This window comes from Schistocerca serialis, chromosome 11 (assembly GCF_023864345.2).
Source record: "Schistocerca serialis cubense isolate TAMUIC-IGC-003099 chromosome 11, iqSchSeri2.2, whole genome shotgun sequence".
NCBI classification, from domain to species: Eukaryota; Metazoa; Arthropoda; class Insecta; order Orthoptera; family Acrididae; genus Schistocerca; species Schistocerca serialis.
In genome coordinates this window covers 71,831,735-71,855,932 of record NC_064648.1, presented here as the reverse complement: position 1 = coordinate 71,855,932, position 24,198 = coordinate 71,831,735, and the positions used below count along the sequence as shown (strand labels likewise).

The 24,198-nt window shown below is 40.3% G+C and overlaps 1 protein-coding gene across 2 annotated transcripts in view; it reads left to right on the top strand.

Annotated features, from left to right (window-relative positions):
* The window catches only part of LOC126426819 (zinc finger protein 70-like), a 72,199-nt gene that overhangs the window by 34,626 nt on the left and 13,375 nt on the right, over window positions 1-24,198 (top strand). The window contains exon 7 of one of the 2 annotated variants that reach the window (XM_050088839.1): window positions 15,623-15,694. The exons of the other annotated variant lie outside the window; for it this stretch is intronic. Coding sequence (XP_049944796.1) covers window positions 15,623-15,694 — 72 coding nt within the window. The remainder of the gene's footprint in view (window positions 1-15,622; window positions 15,695-24,198) is intronic. 2 annotated transcript variants of the gene reach the window in all.

The following is a 24,198-nucleotide window of genomic DNA, read 5'->3' as shown; positions in this document are numbered from 1 at the left end:
GGCCACTGGGACCACGTGTTGCACTGTGGCGCTCACACACTAAAAGCGGGCCAGGAGGCGCGCGCCACCACAGCTCAAGGCGCGATGGTGCAGAGACCGCTATGGGTCTTCAACGTCCATGATGTCTGCTGCGGATTCAAATTCCGTGGCGTGCGGTACCAGATCCCTCCTCCGTGAAACTTGCGCGTACGGGTGGAAACGCCCCAGACGGTGCCAAGGTGGGCGGCAGTGGGAAGAGGAACTGGGCGTATCAACCGCTAGCGGCGGGGAGGAAGGGACGTCCGAGGTATCCATAACAGCCGATCCAGGTTCCAGGAGTTACTAAGGCTGCTGCTGAGGAATCTAGGGTGGGAGGGATTGAACTGGTTTGCCTAACCTCACTCAACTGTTTAAATGTTGTATTACTATCATTTTTAAGCTGTACTATTTGATTAACTAGCTCTGAAAAGCTTCCTCAGTGGAAACCTCTTGTGGTGCTGACTCTGACTTTGTACGATTTCGTGTCATCATTTTACAAACTATTAGTTACACAATCTTACTACACTGAATGAAAAAGATGCTGACATATTTACAACAAACTCTTAAAATTATGAGAGAAAATACACTTCTGAATAAAGAAATATTAAGACTGCTACGCAAACCTCTATGCTTTCACACATTAAACAATATTAACTGTGGACATTTAGTGACTGTCATTCACACCTCGTATTGAGGGTTTTTTCTTTTGATGCTAGTCAGTTGTCAGGATGAGCATTACTGCAGAGGTCCTTCGATTCTAAAGCATTATGTCAAGGCGAAAATAATAAAGAAATTAATTTTTCTCTCTTAACAACATGTGGGCAGGTTGGGTTCTTCCTTGGCTCGGGTATGAGGTAGACTGAAACAGCATTTTTACATAACTTTTAGTGAAAGTTTTATACAACTCTTTGCTTACTGGATGTTCTGGCTCGGAGAGCGGCAGCGGCGGCGTCTGATTAGGCGTGGCAGTGTGTATCTCGTGTCACCGTCCTGCCTAGTTGACTGGAGATGCGCAACGCGAGGTGGCCCGTTTGATTATTGAGAGCGAAGTCGTGCATCAGAGGGTAATACCTTGGATGTGGCGTCCCAGTGTTTTTCTCTAAGCGGCCGCGTATGTTGTGCGTCGGCCAGCGGAGCGGCGCGGCGGGGGAACGCCAGTGTCCCGGACTCGAAAAACGGACTCCCGCTTGCCAGTCTTCGGCTGTCAGATCTTCATCCCAGCTCACAGGTGCCTGCTGATGTGAGACCGTCTCCTTCGCGTCGTCACGAGTCACCTGGGTACCTAAAAATCAGACTTCAAATACCTTTTAACCCCTGTTTTCTGGCGCCGAGGCTGCTGCTTGCTATTCTATTGCAGCGGCGGACTTGGTGCGTCTGTGTACGATGTAGTCTCTTCTTGCATGACAGTTTTCAGCACCGAAACTGACTAAAAACTACTGCTACTCTTTGTCGGGTCCACTGCGTCTCACGTATTAATTCACTTCACTTCACTGGAGGTGAACGACTTCACGGTCATTGCCTCTTCGGTCATGTTGAAAAGCTTCTCGAAGAATCTTCTTAACGTCGGTCATCGACTCTTGGAATATAGGCGGGGGCCTTTGCTCACATGTGACAACTGAGAAACACCTGAGCCGGTCGGGCGATGCCCTGACAGCTGAATCGACAGCGTCTGCTTATGTGGGGAGGGCGATGGCTTCTGAACTTGCTGACTTCACGGTCATTGTCTCTTCTGATCTGCCCGCTGTTTGCCAGTATGTAAATCTCTAAACTATACCAAGTTTTTCGTTTATTTTCTAATTTCTACTTCACTTTGATTTCACTTATTTATTTACTTAAGTACCACTCAACAAAATAAGTGGTGTAGGAAAATTAATTTTGTTCATTAATATTCTTTTCTTTTGGAAGTATAAATTTGCTGCTCTTCAAGCAATGAAGATATCCCCTCTTGCCAACTACGTAAAATCATGTTGTTAGGCAAGTTATTAACAGAAACCTAACTGGTTTCACCATGTGTGGTGACTCCTGAGCAAGCCGATGCCAACTCATGTCAAAAGGGATTTCCTTTTGAGTAATCCGAGGAGCAGACCCCTTGAGTTAGTTTTGAGAGGGTTACAAGCCAATCTAGCTTGAATCCTGCTAGCCAATAGATGATGCTTTTAGTCACTATTTGGTAGAGCCCTCAAGTCTTCACATTTATCTACAACTAGATATATATTTCTTCAGCCAACATATAGTGCATGATGGAGGATACCTTATGCCACCAATGATCATTAACATTGTGTCCCACTTGCAACTGGAATGATGGAGAATTGACTGTCTATATGGCTCCATATAAACCTTGTGAGATATATGTTGGTGGCAATATATCGTTCTACAGTCTGTTCCATATGCTGGTTATCTGAACTTACTCACTAGCAGTTTGCAAGAACATGTTCCTTCCACAGGAACCTAAAAATACTGCCCAGTTCCCATCACACAGGTCCCACTACCTGTGTAGCCACTTCCTGTGTGTAGTGGAGCTCTGACCACAGGAACCTAAAAATACTGCCACCCTATGGTGCAAGTCAAGGAATCTTCAGCCTACATGGATGCAGAACCATCTGGACCCCTGATTCAAGCCATCCACTGGTCTCTGTACCCAAGGACCACAGTCAGTTATGTATACAATGCTACAGATGGCAATCTCTGCCTTCATCTTGGTCTTTACTACTTCAGCTAGCCACTCAAAACCATAGAGAATCTCTTCCAATCCAATGCAACACATCTTTTTAGTTAAAACATGAGCCACTACCTGCACTTGGCAGCACCCTTTGTTTTTCATGATATTTGGACACACCCATTCCCCATCTAGGATAATGCCTTCCAAAATTCCTCCTTATATGTGCACAGTGCACAATGGATTCCTTCCCCTCTTCCGCAGCCATATCCCCTAATGTTGGAACTCCCAACTACCAGTAAACCCCCTCTCTGTGAATGCCCAGACCTTGTGGGCTGAGTGGCTTGCTCTGGAAAAGAGTGCCTTCATCTGGCTCAGGGATTTTGTCAGCCACAAACAGCACCCAGAACTTGTTTGTCGTGCTATCTGTGGTGGAACTCTGTTCAGCCCCTCAGAAATTCTTTTGCTGGAGTTACCTACCACTTGACTGTAGGTGATGGGTCACCTCCAGTGCAGGCAGTTCAGAGGAGGGCCACAGTAGTGGACCAATTGGGTGGACGTGTGGGACATAGTAGATGTCTAGTCTTCCATAGTGATGCCCATTGGCAACAGCCTCAAGCTGTTTGACCAAAGCCAACACCACCTGGAGCTGTTTGCTAGGAGTCACCAACACACAGTTAATAGTGAGAGACCTGCAGTACCTGTCTGATAAATCATTAATTCACCAAGTGACAGCAACTTAATTACACAGCTTTACAACATGCTTTCAACAGTAGACAGCAACAAAGTGACACATTTACCAATTCAGCCCCTTTCCCACCAACACAATCACATTTATAAACTAAGTACTTCTCAGCCCTGCTTTCAGGCTTGTATTTTACACAATAGCTCACATAATACAAGCAGTGAGTATTGAATTAATAATCTGAAAATAACAACACTATATAGGGTGTCTTTTTCCACCATTTACAAACTCCAGGAATTGATTGATGAGAGGATATAAAAGGGAAAAGATCTTATGTCCAGAAATGCATGATTTCCATGCCAGAGACCATTTATTAAATCATACATTGTTTCATAGATTGTGGTCTAATATGTACTGTACCATCCAGCCACAGTTACTGTATGCATGGTTTCCTACATCATGCCATAGGATCCTCTCCTGCCATAGTAATTGGTAATGTCTCCGATTCACTTCTCTTGTCCACTCACCTTGTAGTGGATGTGATACAGCATTGTACACAATCATTCGATATTCGTATTGAGAGCTTGCAAACATGTTTCCTTACAGAAAGGCGAATGGCGACGGCTAGCAGGGTTGTATCAGGAGACCTATCCCCACCAATAACAATCACAGCATTCAATGTTTCCAACAGTGTTTCACTATCTAAGACAGGGTTGCTTCAGGAAGCAGGAAATCATGAAGGACGTACCCAAAATATGCAGACACCAGACTTAAAGGAAAATGTAGTTAACACTGTGGAAGGCCATTGCTGTGTTAGTTCCAGACAGTCGGCCTGCCAGTACAGTGTAACCCAGATGACCATGTGGAACATTCTCTATGACAATTGTTGCTACCATTAACTCTTAAGACAACAGGGCTTGCTTGCTAGTGACAGATTTTCCACATCAGGAGCAGTTCCGTCTCTAGTCCCTTCACCAGACAACCACAATTCTAAGATTTTTCATCCATCCTATTCCCAGATGGTCAGCTTTATGCTCAGTGGTATCTTCAGCTTTCGTAACGGTCATCTATGGGACAGTATGCAGAGCCCCCGTGGTATGGTGACAATGAATCATCATGATCAATGGAACAAAGGATTATGTGGCTGTATATGATGGTGTTCCAGCCCACTTCACTGTTGATGCCTAGACCCATCACAGTTGTCTCCACTGGTCGATGTATATGACTGGGGGGGGGGGGGGGGGGGCAGTTGCATGACCTGCTCATTCACCAGATCTCAACCCATACAATTTCTGGTTATCTCAAAAGTATTGTATACACAGAGTCCATTCCAGATGTGGAGACATTGCAGCAACGTATTCATGCTGCCTTTGACACTGTTTAGGTGCAGCTTGCCGAAATGTGAGACAGAACATGCTGCAGCACATACTCACATGCAGTGAGCCACATGGAAACTATTTCAGTACTTATTGCAACTGTGGCAGCTTGGTACAGCACATACTAGGCCGCAGTCTCTGTAACAATGTATGATTAAATAAATGGTCTCTAGCATGGAAACCATGCATTCTGGACATAAGTTCATTAGACCTTCTATGTTCTGTATCGTCTTATCAATCAATCCCTAGTGTTTGCACACAGTGGAATAAATCACCATGTATAAATGCCAGCTGAGTGAGGTTATTTTGTCTACTTACAGAAGAGGACTGCACAGGAAACGCTGGGGAGGTATAGACTGTATGTAAACTGAAAATCGAGTGACAGTTGTAGTGGGGGAAGTTGTTTTCCCTGGAAGAACATTTTAGTTGCTGTACTGGATGACACAGACAATTTCGCCCTCTACCAGTGTAGAACAGTATAGACATTCACACAGATTTCGTCCATATGTTACTTTTATTACCATTATTAATGAAGTGTTAACACATGTGGAAAAGAGATGAAACACCTTCACGCTTCTCCTCCCCCTCCATCTCCCTCCCTCTCTCCCCCTCCACCTCCCCTATGCCCATGCCATGGGCATAACTTCACAGAGTGTCCTGCTTTTAATTTTTGTAACAGTGCCGTTACGAAAGTGGGTAATTTCCTGCAACTTACTTTCCATTGTGCTTCCACTCAACACATCCACTCTTCACCCTGTTGCATATCCACACACCCCTGGTATATAATTTATCTGATAATACTGGTGTATTGCACTTACATGTGGTACAAGCATTTAATATTTGATTTTAACCCATTCCATTTAAAAAACAGTAAATATATACCGTTAAAACTATTTTTTAATACTTGCTTTTTCCCATCCTCTGCCATAGTATCAATATAAATCCATCCAGGCGATAACAGCGTCACCTGGCAAGGAATGGCTGCTTGTCACACATGCATTGTACATGTAGTATCAGTGAGCATCCTCTCTGTGTAGAAGGGGGAGGGTGTGTGATCTGAGTTTGACTAAGGGCAGATTGTGATAGCCCAGAGGCTCAGCACGAGCATTTCGGAAACTTTATGACTTGTCAGATGTTTGATGAGTGCTGCAATAAAACCAAGGTGAAACAACATCCAGACATCATGGAGCTGGGTGGCCTGCCCTCATTACAGATGTCAGATGTCATAAGCTGGGCAGACTGGTAAGAGGATGGGCAGCAAACTGTGGCAGAACTAACATTAGACTTTAATGCTGGGCAGAGAAAAGGGTGTCTGAACACACAGTGCACAGAACACTGCTGAATGGCCTCTGCAGGCTATTACCCTTGAACATGCCAGTGTTAACATCACATCATCAGCAACTACGACTGAAATGGGCAGGTGACCATTGGCACTGAATGTTGGCACAGTGGCAGTGTGTCGCATGGTCTGCTGAACCCCGATACCTTCATCATGCCAGTGGGAGGGTGCAGATCTGTTGTCTTCCATGGGAGCAGTTCCTTGTCTTGAAATCTGTACAATGGGACAGACACAAACTGGTGGCGGCTCCATTATGATCTGGAGATCATTAATGTGGCCATCCATGGATCCAATGGAACTTCGACAGGGCACAGTGATGGCCAAGGGGTATCATACCCTAATAGCAGACCACATACGCCACTTCCTAAGTCATGTTTCGTGACAGCACTGGCATTTTTCAACAAGATAATGCAACATGTTACAAGGCCAGGAGTGTGATGGAGTGGTATGGAGTGGTTAGAGGAACACAGTGGTGAGTTCCAGTTGATGTGCTGGCTCCCTCTCCCCCAACTCGCAAGATCTGAACCCAATCGAATACATCTGGGATGTGATTGAACATAGCTCCAGACCTCATTGGTCCCCCCCTCCCCAAAAAAACCTCCCTTCAAAGACCTACCAAGGCTCATCGCTTCCACGCCATGATGCCTTGCTGCTGTTATACATGCCGAAAGTGGACATACTGTCTTTTAGTTATATATCTTTGTGTTGTATATCTTTCTGTTTTTAGTAATAGTATCTAGCTTTGTAAAACAAGAACAGCTAGAATCATTACTGGCTAGCTGGAGGTGGGAAACAGAAATAAAGATAAGTGAATCATCTGAGACGTGTATTACAAAAGACTGATCAAAATTAATTGAACTGATATGACTGGGTGAAATTGGAATGAGGTTCTCCATAAAATTACCAAAAAAAGGCACTTGCGGAAAACACTGATGGGAAGGGACATTGTAATAGGATGTGTATATGAAGACAACAGAGAATATCTTTTGTGGTACTAGTCGGAGGTGTAGAGGGCAAAAACTGTAAGGAATACACATTGGAATATATCCAACAAGTAGTTAAAGAAGGTGGATATCATTGTTACTATGAGATGAAGAGATTGGCACAGGACCACAAGTCATGACAGGCCACATCAAACCAGTCAGAAGTATCTTCCCCTCCCATGCCCAAAGAATACCAATTTTAATGTTATATATGTCAAACAGGCACTGTAAATGGCGTGTAATTGTGTGCATTTTGTGTGGTGCATAGTGGAGCCAAATGAAGTAGCACAAAGGAGGCGGCTCAGAACTGGTAGATTATGTGTTTTTTGAGAACTACCGGGTGATCAAAAAGTCAGTATAAATTTGAAAACTTAATAAACTACGGAATAATGTAGATAGAGGTAAAAAATGACACACATGCTTGGAATGACATGGGGTTTTATTAGATCAAAAAGAAACAAAGTATTGCTGGACACGTGAAAGATCTCCTGCGCGCGTCGTTTTGTGATGATCGTGTGCTCAGCCGCCACTTTCATCATGCTTGGCCTGCCAGGTCCCCAGACCTCAGTCCATGCGATTATTGGCTTTGGGGTTACCTGAAGTCACAAGTGTATCGTGATCGACCGACATCTCTAGGGATGCTGAAAGACATCATCTGACGCCAATGCCTCACCATAACTCTGGACATGCTTTACAATGCTGTTCACAACATTATTCCTCGACTACAGCTGTTGTTGAGGAATGATGGTGAACATATTGAGCATTTCCTATAAAGATCATCTTTGCTTTGTCTTACTTTGTTATGCTAATTATTGCTATTCTGATCAGATGAAGCACCATCTGTCAGACATTTTTGAGGGTTTGTATTTTTTTGGTTCTAATAAAACCCCATGTCATTCCAAGCATGTGTGTTATTTTGTACCTCTCTATCTACTTTATTCCGTGATTTATGCAGTTTTCAAATTTATACTGACTTTTTGATCACCTGGTGTATGCTATACATCAATCTGCACAGGACTTTGTAAGAACACTGTGACATAATGTTTATTCCAGTATCAAACGACATGACCGTAATGTCTAAATGAGATTTTTGAGCTCAAACATATGCTTCCTGACACCTGTTTAAACAAGTACTGCATTCACAAGCACCTGAACTACAAAACTGTTTTTGCAATCATCAGATGTTTCTACAATATTGCCTCTGTGTTGTGGGTAACCGTTGAAAAATAGTTCTATTGGTATCACAAATACTCAGACACATGCTATAAAGTGGCATGCACAGTTTAACTGTAGAAGCAATTGGATGTTAGTGGGTAGCAATGTGACCTTTTAATCACATTTATGATGGCATGTTGAAAAGTAATGCCTACAAATTTATGTGAAAACGTATACAGATTTTTGGATAAAATTTCATAAACATTCTACATGTTTATTCTTCATCTCTACATATTTATGTCGCAACAAAGCCACATTGGCAATGAAATCATTTCTCCCAGTGAGTGATCAGTTCATTGATACTGTCACAGTAGGCTGTTCAACTCTGTTGATGGAGCCACAGCCTCACCTCTACTTGCACCACTTCATCACTATAAGACTGAATTCCTCAAAGATGTCTTTAAGTGTTGGCCTATGCAGCCGTCCACTTTGAGCTGAGGTTAGCGGCTCCGTCTGTTTCATTATGAGTGTGGACAACTGAATGTTTGGACATTACTGACGTTGATATAGTGAAAACAATGCACTGCATTCGTTCTTCTGTGGATTCAATTGAAGGCCCATTTTGACATTTACAAACTTGACTAGAACACACTATTTCTCATGCAATGACATAGTTCCATTACACACTGCAATGTTACACACTACAATTCAAAGTTGCATAATAGTAGTGTTGCAAGTTGTCAGTGAAATGGGAATTCGACCATGTAATGTGCATGATAAGTAATTCCTCAACTGATATTGAGAACAGAATAAAAATATTCGGCAGCATTACTTTTCAACGAGCCTCCATATTACGAGACAATGGGAGAAGTGCTAGGAATTTAACTAACACATTTCTTCAGTGTTTATAGATTTTTCCATCACAGGACAATGGTCACAGACAGAGGTTACACAACAATGTGAGGGAGTGTAGAAATCCAGAAAAGTTAGTGGGTGTACTGAGGAGACAGACAGGGACAAGAGCAAAGGTACAGATATGAGAGAGATGATGACCTGTACATTTAAAATGCGTACTGATTTGGGACAAGATTCTACGTGTCACCATGAATGCTCAACATAATATTTGACAGATTAATGGAAATAGCAAGGATCCCAACTTGATAGGGCACATGAAATAAGTGAGGTTTGTAGTCCAAAACGCTAAGAAGCCAGATGTGTTGACTCTTCCCTCAGGAGTGGTGCAAAGTGACCCAGTGCATACTGGGAATTTGATTTACAACCCTAGAGAAGTTTTGATGTGTGGGCACAAACTTACAGCTGGATATTAAATGAGGCAGCATTAGTACATTCAAAAATCTGAAACTATGAAAATGATTGTTACTTAATGTAGTGTGTCCAGCAATACTAAAATTTAGGCTTATATTAGTTACGGCCCCAGGGTTGGTTTATAAACAGAGTTCTTAAGTATTGTAAACACAACTGAGAGAAAATCTCATCTCTATCATCTTTGGTCCATTCTGAGACTCTGATGTCTGGACAGAAAGAAAAAACAAAAAGTGTTGGAAATGACATTGTTGGAACAGTGTCATATGCCAGAAAATATTCAAACCAGAGCTGTGAGCATGAGAATGTGTTAGCATTACAAATGCAAACAGGATGAAATAGACAGGGGATTTAATTAAATATTAAGGAAAAGTCGTTCAGTGGATGCAGGAAACGACACTGTAACTGCAGGCAAACGATAGTGAGTAGAAGAGGAAACGTGCTGACTGTCCTAGTTCAGTAGATCTGCCGTGAGATGTCAGTTGGTCTGCTTGTGACCCACAGAAGTATGTGTTACAATGGAAAAATCAGCAGACTGACTTACATTGTGGATCTTAGATACTATATGGAATACAGAGGGTTTTTTTCAAATAAGTTTTCTGCTCCAAAACCCTGTATTAGTGCTTTTGTTGCAAATATCCAGCTAACATATGTGTTTGTCTCACGTAAAACGTCAACAAAAATTGACATTTATGTTCAGTTTCTGCAAGAGACAATGAAAGTTCTACAGGAATGTACTGGCAAGCAAATTGTAACTTGTCCGAGCAGAAGTAGTCTTGCTGATGGGTGACGATTTTCAACTCGGAGACGTAGAGATACCGAAATGATGCTGCTGCTGGGAGAGAAATGCAACCTCTTTTCCATAAGTATTTAGGTATTTCGAAGGTACTATTAGTGGTTACTCTTAGCGCCAGTGTGTTCTTTCAGAACAAAAGCTTTTACTGTATAGATAGAATGCCTCCCCATTTCATTAACTTTTTGTGAGCCTGTGTGTTTTGTGCAAAGCATCACCAAGAGAATATAAGTGTGTCCACTAAGTTATTTATTTATCTAATGAATAATCCTGTTGATTCTGGAGAACTATCTGAGTCAGAAGTATCCTCCCCTCTCGTGGACAAAGAATACCAATTTTAATGTTATGTCAAATAGGTACTGTAAATGGAGTGTTATTAGTGTGTGCATTTTGTGTGGTGCATAGTTTATACACATGTAGTACAAAGGAGGCAGCTCAGAACTGGTAGGTAATGTGTTTTTTGAGAACTATATGCTATACATCCATCTGCACAGAATTCTGTAAGAACAGTGTGACATAATACTTATTCCAGTATCGGACAACATGACTGTGATGTCTAAATTACAGTTTTGAGCACCAACATATGCTTCCTGACACTTGTTGATACAAGCACTGCAGTCACAAGCACCTGAACTACAAAACTGTTTTTGCAAACGTCAGATGTTTCTACAATATTGCTTCTGTTGTGGGTTCCTGGAAAGAGATAGTTGTATTGGTATCACAAATACTCTGACACATAATGTAAATTGTCTTGCACAGTTTAACTGTAGAAGCAATTGGAAGTCAGTAGGCAGCAATGTGAACTTTAAATCACGTTTATGAGGGCATGTTGAAAAGTAATGCCTCCAAATTTATGTGAAAACTCGTACAGATTTTTGAATAAAACTTTATAAACATTCTCTACATGTTTGTGTTGCAACAAAGTCACATTGGCAATGAGAACATTTCTCCCAGTGAGTGATCTGTTCATTGATACTGTCGCTGCAGGCTGTTCACTTTGTTGATTGAGCCACAGCCTCACCTCTACTTGCACAACTTTATCACTATAAGACTTAATTCTTCAAAGATGTCTTTAAGTGTTGGCCTATGCAGCTGTCCACTTTGAGCTGAGGTTAGGAGTTCCGTTTGCTTCATTACGAGTATGAACAACTGAATGTTTTGACATTACCGACGTTGATATAGTGAAAACAATGCACTGGTTTGTTCTTCTGTGGATTCAATTGAAGGCCCATTTTATGCAGTTACAAACTTGATTAGAGCACACTCTTTCGCATGCAATAACATAGTTCCATTACACACTGCCATGTTACACACTACAATTAGCTGCATAATAGTAATGTTGCAACTTGTCAGTGAAATGGGAATTCGTCCACGCAATATGCATGATAAGTAATACTTCAATTGATACTGAGAACAGAATAAAAAATATTCGGCAGCATTACTTTTCAATGAGCCTCCATATTACGAGAGAATGGGAGAAGTGCAAGGAATTTGACTAACACATTTCTTCAGTGTTAATAGATTTTTCCATCACAGGACAATGGTCACAGGCAGAGTTTACACAACAGTGTGAGGGACTGTTCAAATCCCAAAAAGTTAGTGGGTGTAGTGAGGAGATGGACAGGGACAAGAGCAAAGGTACAAATATGAGAGAGAAGATGCCCTGTACATTTAAAATGCGTACTGATTTGGGACAAGAGTCTACTTGTCACCATGAATGCTCAACATAATATTTGACAGATTACTGGAAATAGCAAAGACGTCAACTTGATATGGCACGTGACATAACAGCGAGGTTTGTAGTCCAAAACGCTAAGAAGCCATATGTGTTGACTCTGCCTTCAGGAGTGGTGCAAAGTGACCCAGTGCATACTGGAAATTTCGTTTACAACCGTAGAGAAATTTTGTTGTGTGGGCACAAACTTACAGATGGATGTTAAATGAGGCAGCATTAGTCATTCAAAGCTCTGAAACTATGAAAACGATTGTGACTTAACTTAGTATCTCCAGCAACACTAACATTTAGGCTTATAATAGAGTTACAGCCCCAGGGTTGGTGTATCAACCTAGTTCTTAAGTATTGTAAACACAACTGAGAGAAAATCTCATCTCTATGATCTTTTGTCCATTCTGAGACAATGATGATATCTCAACAGAAAGAAAAAACAGTGCTGCAAATGACATTGTTCGAAAAGTCTCATACGCCAGAAAGTATTCAAACCAGAGCTGTGAGCATGAGAATGTTAACCTGATAAATCCAAACTGGAATAAATAGGCAGGTGATTTAATTAAAAATTAAGGACGAGTGGATGGAAGAAACACTGTAACTGCAGGCAAACGATATTGAGTAGAAGAAGAAACGTGCTGACTACCCTAGTTCAGTAGTTCCGCAGTGAGATGTCAGTTCGTCTACTTGTGACCCACGGAAGTATGTGTTACAATGGCAAAATCAGCAGACTGACCTACATTGTGGATCTTCGATATTATATGGAATACAAAGTTTTTTTTTAAATATGTTTTCTGCTCCAAAACTCTGTATTCATTCTTTTGTTGCAAATATCCAGCTAACACCTGCATGTCTCATATGCATGACGTCAACGAAAATCCGCGTTTATGTTCAGTTTCTGCAACAGACAATGAAAGTTTTACAGGAATGTACTGGCAAGCAAATTGTAACTTGTCCAAGCAGAATTAGTCTTACTGATGGGTGACGATTGCAACTCGGAGACCTAGAGATACCGAAATGATGCTGCTGTTGGGAGAGAGATGTAACCTCTTTTCCATAAGTATTTAGGTATTTCTAAGGTACTATTAGTGGTTACTCTTAGCGGCCAGTGTGTTCTTTCAGAACCAAAGCTTTTACTATATTGGCTGGAACGCTTCCCCATTTCATCAACTTTTTGTGAGCCTGTGCGTTTTGTACAAGGCATCACCAAGAGAATAAAAGTGTGTCGACTAAGTTGTTCATCTATCTAATAAATAATCCCGTTGATTCTGGAGAACTATCTTGTCGATAATTGAAGTTGATGATGCCATTGTTAAAACGTACATCAGTTCTATCACATCAACCATTTGTTACTCAATTCATGACGTGGATAGCGTACGAAAATTCCCATATTCTTCTGGCCGTGTCAACTGCATTTGATATTGAGCAAGGAACTTTATTTTTTATGTCAGTAATTCCTAGACACTGCTGGACCACTTTATTCAGTCTGTACTGTGCCATAAGAAGTGCATGTAACAAGTGTCATTCTGGCTTGATCTAGCTGGATAATTACTTGAATCAATATATTCTAGACATCACTAGGAGTGACAGTGTAATTCGAGTACACTAAAATAGGGTGAATACAGTTACACATCAGAGCAACAGATATGAACACTAGAGCAATGATAGGCAAAGTTACTACTATAGTCGTCCGAAGTTTATACCCATAAAGTGACGAAACAAATTTCCAGCAAAGTGTAACTGAAATGTAAATTTCCTTGTGCTTTACTTCATCAAAAATCAGCGTATCTTTGTTTTTATTCGTTCTTTCCGAAAATAGTTCTTAATTGTTCTACAGCTTATTTGTTAATTTCACATGAGCATTTGAAATCATTTAATTTTGGAGATGTTTCAGAAGGTTGTTGCAACAATGCGCACTTCAATGTCTATATTCTTTGATCTGCTAATGTTCAAGAGACCGGTATCCAGAATGAATTAATTGTCACATCACATAATGCATTCTCTTTTTTTAAATTGGCATTTCTTTAACATAGTGTCAAATATGATTTTCTGTTTTTACTGAGTTTACAATGATCTAGGACATTTGACTGAGCCATTTTATGGTTTTCATCTAAGACTTGCTTTTGGAAGAGATTTATTGCGGCATTTTCTGTCCTTAATTTATCACGTAATCGGACAGTTTCCAGTTCCTGGTATATCAACATCGTTTTAATGTGATTACTACTCCATTCAGTACTGGTACGCTCCCTATATTTTCCTCAGCAAAAGCAGCACTGACAGACATCGAAACTGCAGCTTGTTTACTGTCTTCTTTCCACAGATTCCCTTTAGCGAGTGCTTGACGGACGATTTTCTTTTGTGTAATATTTTCGACAGATATTTCAGTAAACTGGGAAATACATGAGGAACCACTGAGCCGCTCTCGTTTTATAAGACCACCCTTGTCTTACAATTTCAACTTGTTTACTGATGATAGAGATTTGTTGTTCCTCACTAAAATGAGAATAACAGACAAAACAACTCTTGAGTCAGATTGTCTTTCTGGGGAATTGCTGTCAACCATTTTGAATTTATACTTTAGTTTTTGGAGACCTACAAAATATTTACCCTTAGTTTCTCTTCAGCCATATCTGGTCACTGGATCGAAAAACGTGGACATGTTTTGTTCGTTTTCTTCTATAATTACCAGTAACTACAACTCTCACCACCTCTTTATAACCACAGCCTTCAACTCTTAACCATTCACTCACAAGTCCTAAACAAACTCTCTGAATAAATTGAGGCAGAAGCAACAAACGGCATCTGATTACATGTCAACTTGAGTCTCAAGTGACAGTGCTATTCGTAGTTCTTGGGTGTATGAAGATGGTACCTGTTGTTTCGGACATTTACAAAAGAACAGATACCATCTTCAAGACTCACTGGCCATTTGACCGTCTTCTTCTACGCGGATGCACAAACAGTGCCTAAATTCTTACGGGAATCGGCAAAAAGCTGCGAGTAATGAGTATAATGGGCAGGGGCACTATGAGCATAGTACGGGACAATAGGTTGGGAATGTGGGTCTCACGGTAGGCGTGCCAGAGATAAGTAGATAAGTCCCTGCAGTTGCACTATCCTCCGTGTCCTCAGTGGCTCAGATGTATAGAGCATCTGCCATTTATGCAGGAGATCCCAGGTTCGAGTCCCAGTTGGGGCACTTATTTTCAACTGTCCCCATTGATTTATATCAATGCCTGTATGCAGCTAGGGGGATTCATTTCATTGTAGTTTTCAGGCTCGCCACCTCTCCTGTCCAACTACATTAATGCACAGGGAGTAAGCACACTCTCTCTTCCTATGGGCAAAGTGTGAGGTTCCCAAATGAGGGATAAGGGTCAGTAAGCACCATGTAGTACGCTATGTACTGACTGATTATGTGCAAAATTAGTGCAGTATAGCACAGTGTGAAATTATGGTGATATATGTTGGCAGAATAATTGCTATATTCATAAAAAAAGAACCATTGGGAGCCATCTTAAGTACAGAAGGGTACAAGTAGTTAACTGAGAATTTTTCTCTCTTTCAGTGTCTTGAAGATAATTTGGTAATCTCTCAGCCAAATGATTTTATAAAGGAGAATCCTGAACTAAATTTGGAGGTGGGTCGAACTGAGAATACTGTAAGCACTCCCATCTCTGATTTATTGCATGTAGAGTGATAAAAATGTATTTGTGTAATTGATGTAAGAAATGCATTACTGTGGGACTGGCACAGATGGTGAGTTTTCTTGACCTAAGTGCAATTAATACCTTTACAGTACTCTTGAGATATTCCACTTGATGTGGATTAGCAACTGCTATTTGCTTATTGTACTGAAAAGAATCCAAACGGAATTTATAACAATATGTTTAACCATACTTTCTGTGACCCTTCTGGATGTTAAACAGTTCGTATAAGTTTAAACCATGAGAGTGTAGATCATTTGAAAAATATTCCTCCTTCCAGTAACTTACGATTAACGGATTGCAGAATACATTGGACATGGTTTATCTTATAAGTGAATCATTGATATTTGTCAGTTTGAACTAAAAATTTTCAAAGTTGCCAAAGGTACAAAGTGTGATACTATTTTTATGTGACAGATCACCCTTGATACATTGATCTCAGAATAGTTACAGTTTGGCTACCTCAATCGTATATGTTGAATTACTCACAGATTTGTCAGTCACAGAAAAACTATTGAACGTATGCATATAAATCCATGTATTACCTCACCATAGAAGTCATAGGAGATCCAAATAAATTATCTTCTTGGCACAACCTACAGCTTTGATAAGGTCTCCTTGTATGAAGCATAAAACTTAATCCAGTAAAATAAAATGTTGTTGTATTAATTTTGTCCACCTTGCATAAGAGAAAGTGGATGGTTAGATTCATAAACTTCTCACAGGAATAAAGCCTAACAAACGTTTGGGAATGTAAGGTAGAGCCATTTGAACCATTTAAACTGAAAAACGTAAATCCGAAGACATACTATGCGAGACACTGTATGGTACATGGCGGTGGGTATGTTCCACTACTATTAGTCATTTCCTTTTCTTTTTTGCTTGCAAGCAGAGTGAGGGAAAAGGAACTGTTTGTTGCCTCCGTAAAAGCCCTAATTTCTCGTCTTCTTTTGTTGTCTGTAAATGACCCTCATGCACAGTGATGCCTGTTGATTGTGCAAGCATACCACTCAAGGAAAAATGCTAGGGACAGCGGATATGGTATACAGTGTGTTACAAAAAGGTACAGCCAAACTTTCAGGAAACATTTCTCACGCACAAATAAAGAATAGATGTTATGCGGACATGTGTCCGGAAACGCTGAATTTCCATGGTAGAGCTCATTTTAGTTTCGTCAGTTACGGAGAGTGCTACGGGAGAACCAGTTGTTTCCATACCATGTACAGCGTGTAGATGCACTACCAGCAGCTGATTGGCCTCCACGGGTACACTTCTCCGAATGGTTCATCCAACAATATGTCATTTCAGTGCAAATGTTCTCTTTACGGATGAGACTTCATTCCAACGTGATCAAATTGTAAATTTTCACAATCAACATGTGTGAGCTGACGAAAATCCGCACGCAATTGTGCAATCACGTCATCAACACAGTTTTTCTGTGAACGTTTGGGCAGGCATTGTTGGTGATGTCTTGATTGGGCCCCATGTTCTTCCACCTACGCTCAATGGAGCACGTTATCATGATTTCATACGGGATACTCTACCTGTGCTGCTAGAACATGTGCCTTTACAAGTACGACACAACATGTGGTTCATGCACGATGGAGCTCCTGCACATTTCAGTCGAAGTGTTCGTACGCTTCTCAACAACAGATTTGGTGACCGATGGATTGGTAGAGGTGGACCAATTCCATAGCCTCCACACTCTCCTGACCTCAACCCTGTTGACTTTCATTTATAGGGGCATTTGAAAGCTCTTGTCTATGCAACCCTAGTACCAAATGCAGAGACTCTTCGTGCTCGTATTGTGGACGGCTGTGATACAATACGCCATTCTCCAGGGCTACATCAGCGCATCAGGGAGGGTGGATGCATGTATCCTCGCTAACGGAGGACATTTTGAACATTTCCTGTAACAGAGTGTTTGAAGTCATGCTGGTACGTTCTGTTGCTGTGTGTTTCCATTCCATGATTAATGTGATTTGAAGAGAAGTAATAAAATGAGCTGCAACATGGAAAGTAAGCGTTTCCGGACACATGTCCACATAACATATTTTCTTTCTTTGTGTGTGAGGAATGTTTCCTGAAAGTTTGGCTGTACCTTTTTGTAACACCCTGTATAAAAGAGAGTGAACCTGGCATAACTGGTTCCTGCATCACATTTTCTCTTCCCAAATAAAGCATTTGTTTGTTAGGCTTCATTCTGTTGTATATGCATGGTGTAATAACAATTTTCTATGGGGCACAGGCATAGTAGTTTTTGCATATGGTACTCACTTTGGAGAATGTGTTCAATATTGAAATCAGTTCATTTAGCAGAAGTTTTCCTTTACTGTCACTGCTCTGATAGTTTCCCACATTACATCAGTTCACAATAAGAGGTAGATCGACACTTTGGACTATTAACTTAGTTGTTGGCATTGTGCTTCATAAAATTTTCCATTAGTAAATGTGCCTCTGCATCATTTCCAAGATGCTGCCTTCATGCTATTGTGTGGAAATTCAATCTGGAATGCCTAAATTTTAGTTCCATTTTGTCCACTATCTTCACAGTCAACAGCGCACAAGAAAAAAGGATTTGTCTATGTTTACAAGTTAACGATCCATGACTTATACTGCCCAACAGCAACCTTACATAATTAATCTCCTCCCATTGTTCTGACCAATCTCACTATTCATTGGTACACATCTAAACTCTGTCTTCTGGAATATTACCATCACTAAATCCTATTAAACGTTTTCTATTTCAGTATACACAAACAGGTGATTTCAAAATTAACAAAATACATTAGCTGAAAAAACATTAAACATAGAAAAATAAAACTCAGTATGTCTCTGACAGTTATGGAGGATACACAAAGTGTGATGCATTGTATTATAGGCAAATATTAGTATACAAATTAGATCAACAAAGTTTTATGTTTCCTTACAATACACGCTGATCAACAGTTACATCAGCAGTGAGCCTCAAATGCCAGTTCCCTAAATTTTCTCAACATTGACTCTTGAAACGAACATCATCTTTCCTCCAAGGATTCCTGTCTGAGTTGCTGAACCATATCCATAACATTTGTGTGCTAATGAAAGCTAATAGTAGCAAATCTAAAAGCATGCCACTGAATTGCTTCAGTGTCTGACTGGTGGGATGTCACATTGTCAAGCATGCGTATGTTCCAACAAAAAAAAAATTGGAAAACAGGAGTTCAAAAGAGACTATATAAAAATCGTGAGATAAAGCTGGGAAAATGAGATCAAAAACACTACCACATAATTTAAACCTGCGAAGAAGCTACACAAATGGAATTTCCTGAACTCTGCTTTGTGTGTGTTACAGATACACTCTGTTGTTACAGCCAATAAGGATATAAAAATACGCAGTGTAAGAACAAGAAAGGAATTTTTTAGTCATTTCAACGTCTCCGGCATATAAAGATTAGATTTCAACCTGTCGGAAAAGAAACACATATGAATAAATCAGTCGTCATTAATCCATTAACACTCGTATTATGAGTAAGAAATTTTTCAACAAATTATTCATTGATATACCATAAATTGTAAGAAACTTGCAGACATACTGAAAACCATTATGAGATTATGCTAACCACAAAAGAGGAGAATACATAGGTAGTGGAACATTGTCTATGATCACGGTCTAGTAGATGTGAGGGAACAAGTATTGAAAATTTTAAGTAGTAACAAACCCTAGAAAATGGCAGGAATTGTTGAAAGTATAGAAAATAATGTTCAAGGCTATAAAAAAGAAAGTGTACTAGTCACTTGAAACCAACATAAAAATAACAATTTTAGTCTATGACTATCACTCAGTTCTTGGCTGTGTGCCTCTGAAAGAACAACTAGATTTTGGAGGCGAAACAATTCAGATTAAAAATCATCTGTTGAGGAACTGAAAGAAATCAGTACTTTGGAAAATGTCAAGTCATCAGCGGAAACAGAAACTCATAGCTGAAGTATGCAGATACAGATACTGAGCGACAGTAATCTGACACAAGCAACTGACAGAATTATGTTAAACATTTGTAAAATTGAAAAAAATACTTAAGAGTGGAAATGTGCATTAATTGTTCCTCTTCATAAAAATGGCATAAAACCAGTCTGAATCATTGCAGGGAATTTCACTGCATCCTGTTATGTCCAAAATTCTTCAAAAAGCCCTGTGAAGTCAACTGGGTGAACATGTAGGCCCATTAAGGCACGATTTTGCAAAGGGTAATCGTGTAGAGAACAGATATGGGAACCAAAGTCAATTTTGCAAAGATGATGATGTGTAAATACTGTGACAACTTATGACAAGTGTCAGAAAGGCTTATGATTTGATAGAAAAAAATCTGGATTCAGTACTTCAAAGGAATTCAAAATTGACAAGAAAACAGTGGCAGTTATCCAACAGATATTAATGGGTACAACCTCAAACGTTAAATTGATTGGAGAAATTTCAGAAGCATTTGAAATGCATGACAGTGTGCAGCCAGAGATCCACAATCCCCTCCAATTTAAAATAATTCTGAAAAAAGTTATGAAGACATAGGGAAGGAGATGAGGGAATCCAAATTGAAATTAAAAAAGAGCAGAGAACCAACATGAGGTGTATGGCTCTTATAGACACTCACAGTTCTAAGAAACTGTAGAGAAGCCAAACTTGTCTTGGAGAAGCTTCATAAAATGTCGCAGAAAACTGGTCTACAAATCATCTGTGAGGAAACTCGGTAATTGACAGGAAGCCTGCAGATAATCTCTCCACTATAAATTGGTATGAGGAAGTGTCACAAGATATATACATTAAATATCCAGGAGAGATAATCCAATCAGCATTTATTATTTATTTATTCATTTATGCTAGTCCGACGAGGGCCATCAGTTTCTCTTCTGCATTGGACCAGGGTTTCACACATACATCATAGTTACCTAAGAAACAACAGTTATAATATGACAAATAGTATTAAAATGATTTGAGTGTTCTAAGTGGCAATGTGAGTAAGTAATACTGACTACGAACTAATAAAGTTAATAATGACAATACTAGTAGAATTACAGCTGCTGCCACTAATGGTGCTGGTGGTAACAGTAGTAATGACAACAATGATAGTGGCAGGTATAAAAAGGATTTATAAATGTACAAGATAGTTTTCAGATATAGTGAGTCCCATGGAAAGGAAATTTAGAAAGCCTTCACCAGCCAAGAATTCTAGGAAAAGAGGAAGATCTGGGTGGAGCATCATTATATGCTCACATGTCAGTTCAAAGAGCAATTTAAAAGCAGCCACACGTGGCTACTTCAGGACGTTTGTAGAGTAGACACATAGGTGACTTTCTGTTAATGGATGTAATCTACATGAACATATTCCTCTTGTTTATCTTCATGATTGTTGGATGTGTGTAGCACATTATGTGATAAATCAAGAGTATACATATGCCGCTAGTCCACCCAGTTGTCAGTTCCACCTGTTGTATCTTGAAAAGATGTAGTCTTCTCAATTTACGGAACTTGTGGACATAATTGGTTTGAGCCACATCTCTGATAGAAGTATCAGATGTATGTCCATGTCTTGAAATATGTGACACTTCGTTATGATGAGGTGGCAGAGATCGAACATTTGCAAGTGTAGTGTGATGTTCAGTGCATTTGGCTACAAGGCTCATGAAGATGCTAGATAGTAGCGACTTTAGGCTGGTGAGGTTGGGAGAACAAAGAATACCAAAGTGCATTGTGGTAGGGGAGCAAGGTTCCTTGACGTGAAAGTGGGAGATATCTCCAGGAGGGGGGAGGTTTTGCGGCCAAGGCCAGCAGGCTTGGCACTGGTCAGTGAATGGTCAGCTGAAGACAGGAGGAGAAAGTTCCTGAACAGAGCTAGAACAGTCTCTGCACAACAATACTGACAGCAAGATAAATGGAATGAAAGCAGTCTGTCTTACTATTGGTGCTAATGATGAGTAACCACAGTAATATGATGATAAATTATTAAAGTAGAAATAAGACTGTAATTTATCATCTGAATCAGAGCCTTGTGAACATAGAATAGTAATAGTGAATTAATGAATAGTATTGGTCTTGGAGGTATGAGAGTTGAGCAGAAAATTAGTACTAAGAGTAATCATAGACAAACAGAGAATAATAAGAGGGGAAACTGTTTTATGTATAATATTAGTAAAACAAATTGTTTCTTTGCAAAATCGACATGAAAGTAAACACACAAAATTAGAGGCAAGAAGAGCTGAAAATTTTTTTAGCTTCAAACGTCCTGTCTGCATTGCAGACTGATCATTCCCATTTTAGGTCTTCACCATCATCCTGCCATCATTTGTCCACAAGTTTTGCAACTGAAATCTTGAGATCACACTGTTCAAAATCTCCAGTCTTTCAAAAGTGAGGTCCTCCCTTATTGTCAAAGGTAGCTTCAGGAGTTTCTTGCTCAAAAGCTTGTCAACTGATGTGGAGTTGTCATAACAAAAAATCTATTTTAGTCAATGCAAAACTACTGCTGGAATAACTCTTTACTGTAGAAAATACTGTGATTCATGGTCAAACAAAAATGACTGACTGAGAAGCAGCAAAGAAAAATTCTCAGGAAAATATTTGGATCAGTTTTCTGTGAACGAATTTGGATAAATAGGCCCTTTAGAGGGATCTATAGAAAGACAGGAACAATAACGGACACCTATAGATAAAAAGGGATAAAATTCTGTGGACGCATCACAGGATGACTGACTACAGGCTCACAAGGCAGATCTTCGAGGTAGCAAGCACTAGCAAAAACAGTTCAAAATGGGTCATAGGTACAGAAGAAGTTGGACTCTCACAAGATAACATAATAAATCGAAAAATAGTCTAGAAAGACCATGAAACATACTTAAACAGCGACACATGGAAAACAGAAATGGATATAAATATTTGGAAGACCACAGAGGACATACACTATGTGATCAAAAGTATCCGGGCACCTGGCTGAAAATGGCTTGAAAGTTCATGGCGCCCTCCACAAGTAATGCTGGAATTGAATATGGTATTGGCCCACCCTTATCCTTGGTGACTGCTTCCACTCTTGCAGACATCCGTTCAATCAGTTGCTGGAATGTTTCTTGGGGAATGGCAACCCATTCTTAACAGGTGTTTGCACTGAGGGAAGGAATCGATGTCGATCGGTGATGCCTGGCATGAAGTCAGCATTCCAAAACATCCCAAAGGTATTCTAAAGGATTCACATCATGTCTCTATGCAGGCCAGTCCATTACAGGTTTGTTATGGTCGTGTAGCCACTCCGCCACAGGCCATGCATTATGAACAGGTGTGTCCGATCATGTTGAAAGCTGCAATTGCCTTCCCCAAATTGCTCTTAAACAGTGGGAAGCAAGAAGGTGCTTAAAACGTCAATGTGCTGTGACAGCGCCATGCAAAACAAGGGATGCATGCCCCCTTCATGAAAAACATTATGACACCATAACACCAGAACCACCTCCGAATTTTACTGTTGGCACTACACACACTGGCAGATGATGTTCACCAGGTATTTGCCATACACCCACCCACTCATCAGGTCACCACATTGTGTACCTTGATTCTTCACTCCACACAACGAATTTACACTGTTCAATCGTCCAATGTTTTCGCTCCTTACATCAAGCGAGGCGTCATTTGGAATTTACCTGTGTCATGTGTGGCTAATGAGCAGGTGCTCGATGGTGAAGTATAGGTTTTCTCACCTCCCACCTAACAGTCGTAATACCTGCAGTGAATAATGAAGTCTGGAATTCCTATATGATTGTCTGTATAGATGTCTGCCTATTATACATTACAAACCTCTTAAAGTGTCAGCAGTTTCTGTCAGTCAACAAACGTGGTAGCCCTGTACGCTTCTGTGCTGTATGTGTCCCTTCGCGTTTCCACTTCACTATCACATCAGAAACAGTGGACCTAGGTACGTTTAGGAGTGGGGAAATCTGGCATAGAGACATATAACATAAGTGATACCCAATCACCTGACCGAGTTCGAAGTGCATGGGTTCCGCGGAGTGCCCCATTCTGATCTCTCATGATTTCTAATGACTACTGAATTTGCTGATATGGAGTACCTGGCCGTAGGTAGCAGCACAATGCACCTAACATGAAAAACCTATGTTTTTGGGGGTGTTTGGATACTTCTGATCACATTGTATATGTAAAGAAATTGGGAAGGATATAGGAGTAAGAAGAAAATTTTAAATTTAGACACTATCTCTTACAAGTTAATGTATGGGATGGTGACAGTGACGGTGACAGTGACGGTGACGGTGCAATCTGGAAACATCTCCCGTAATTATCAGTGTGAGGAGATTAGAGGTATCTGACTGTCAGTACCCTTATCTTTGTTATTACTCATTTTCAGTGCAGTTATTATTTTTGAAAAAAATTAACTGATTTAGTTGCCTTAATTCAACTTGCTGT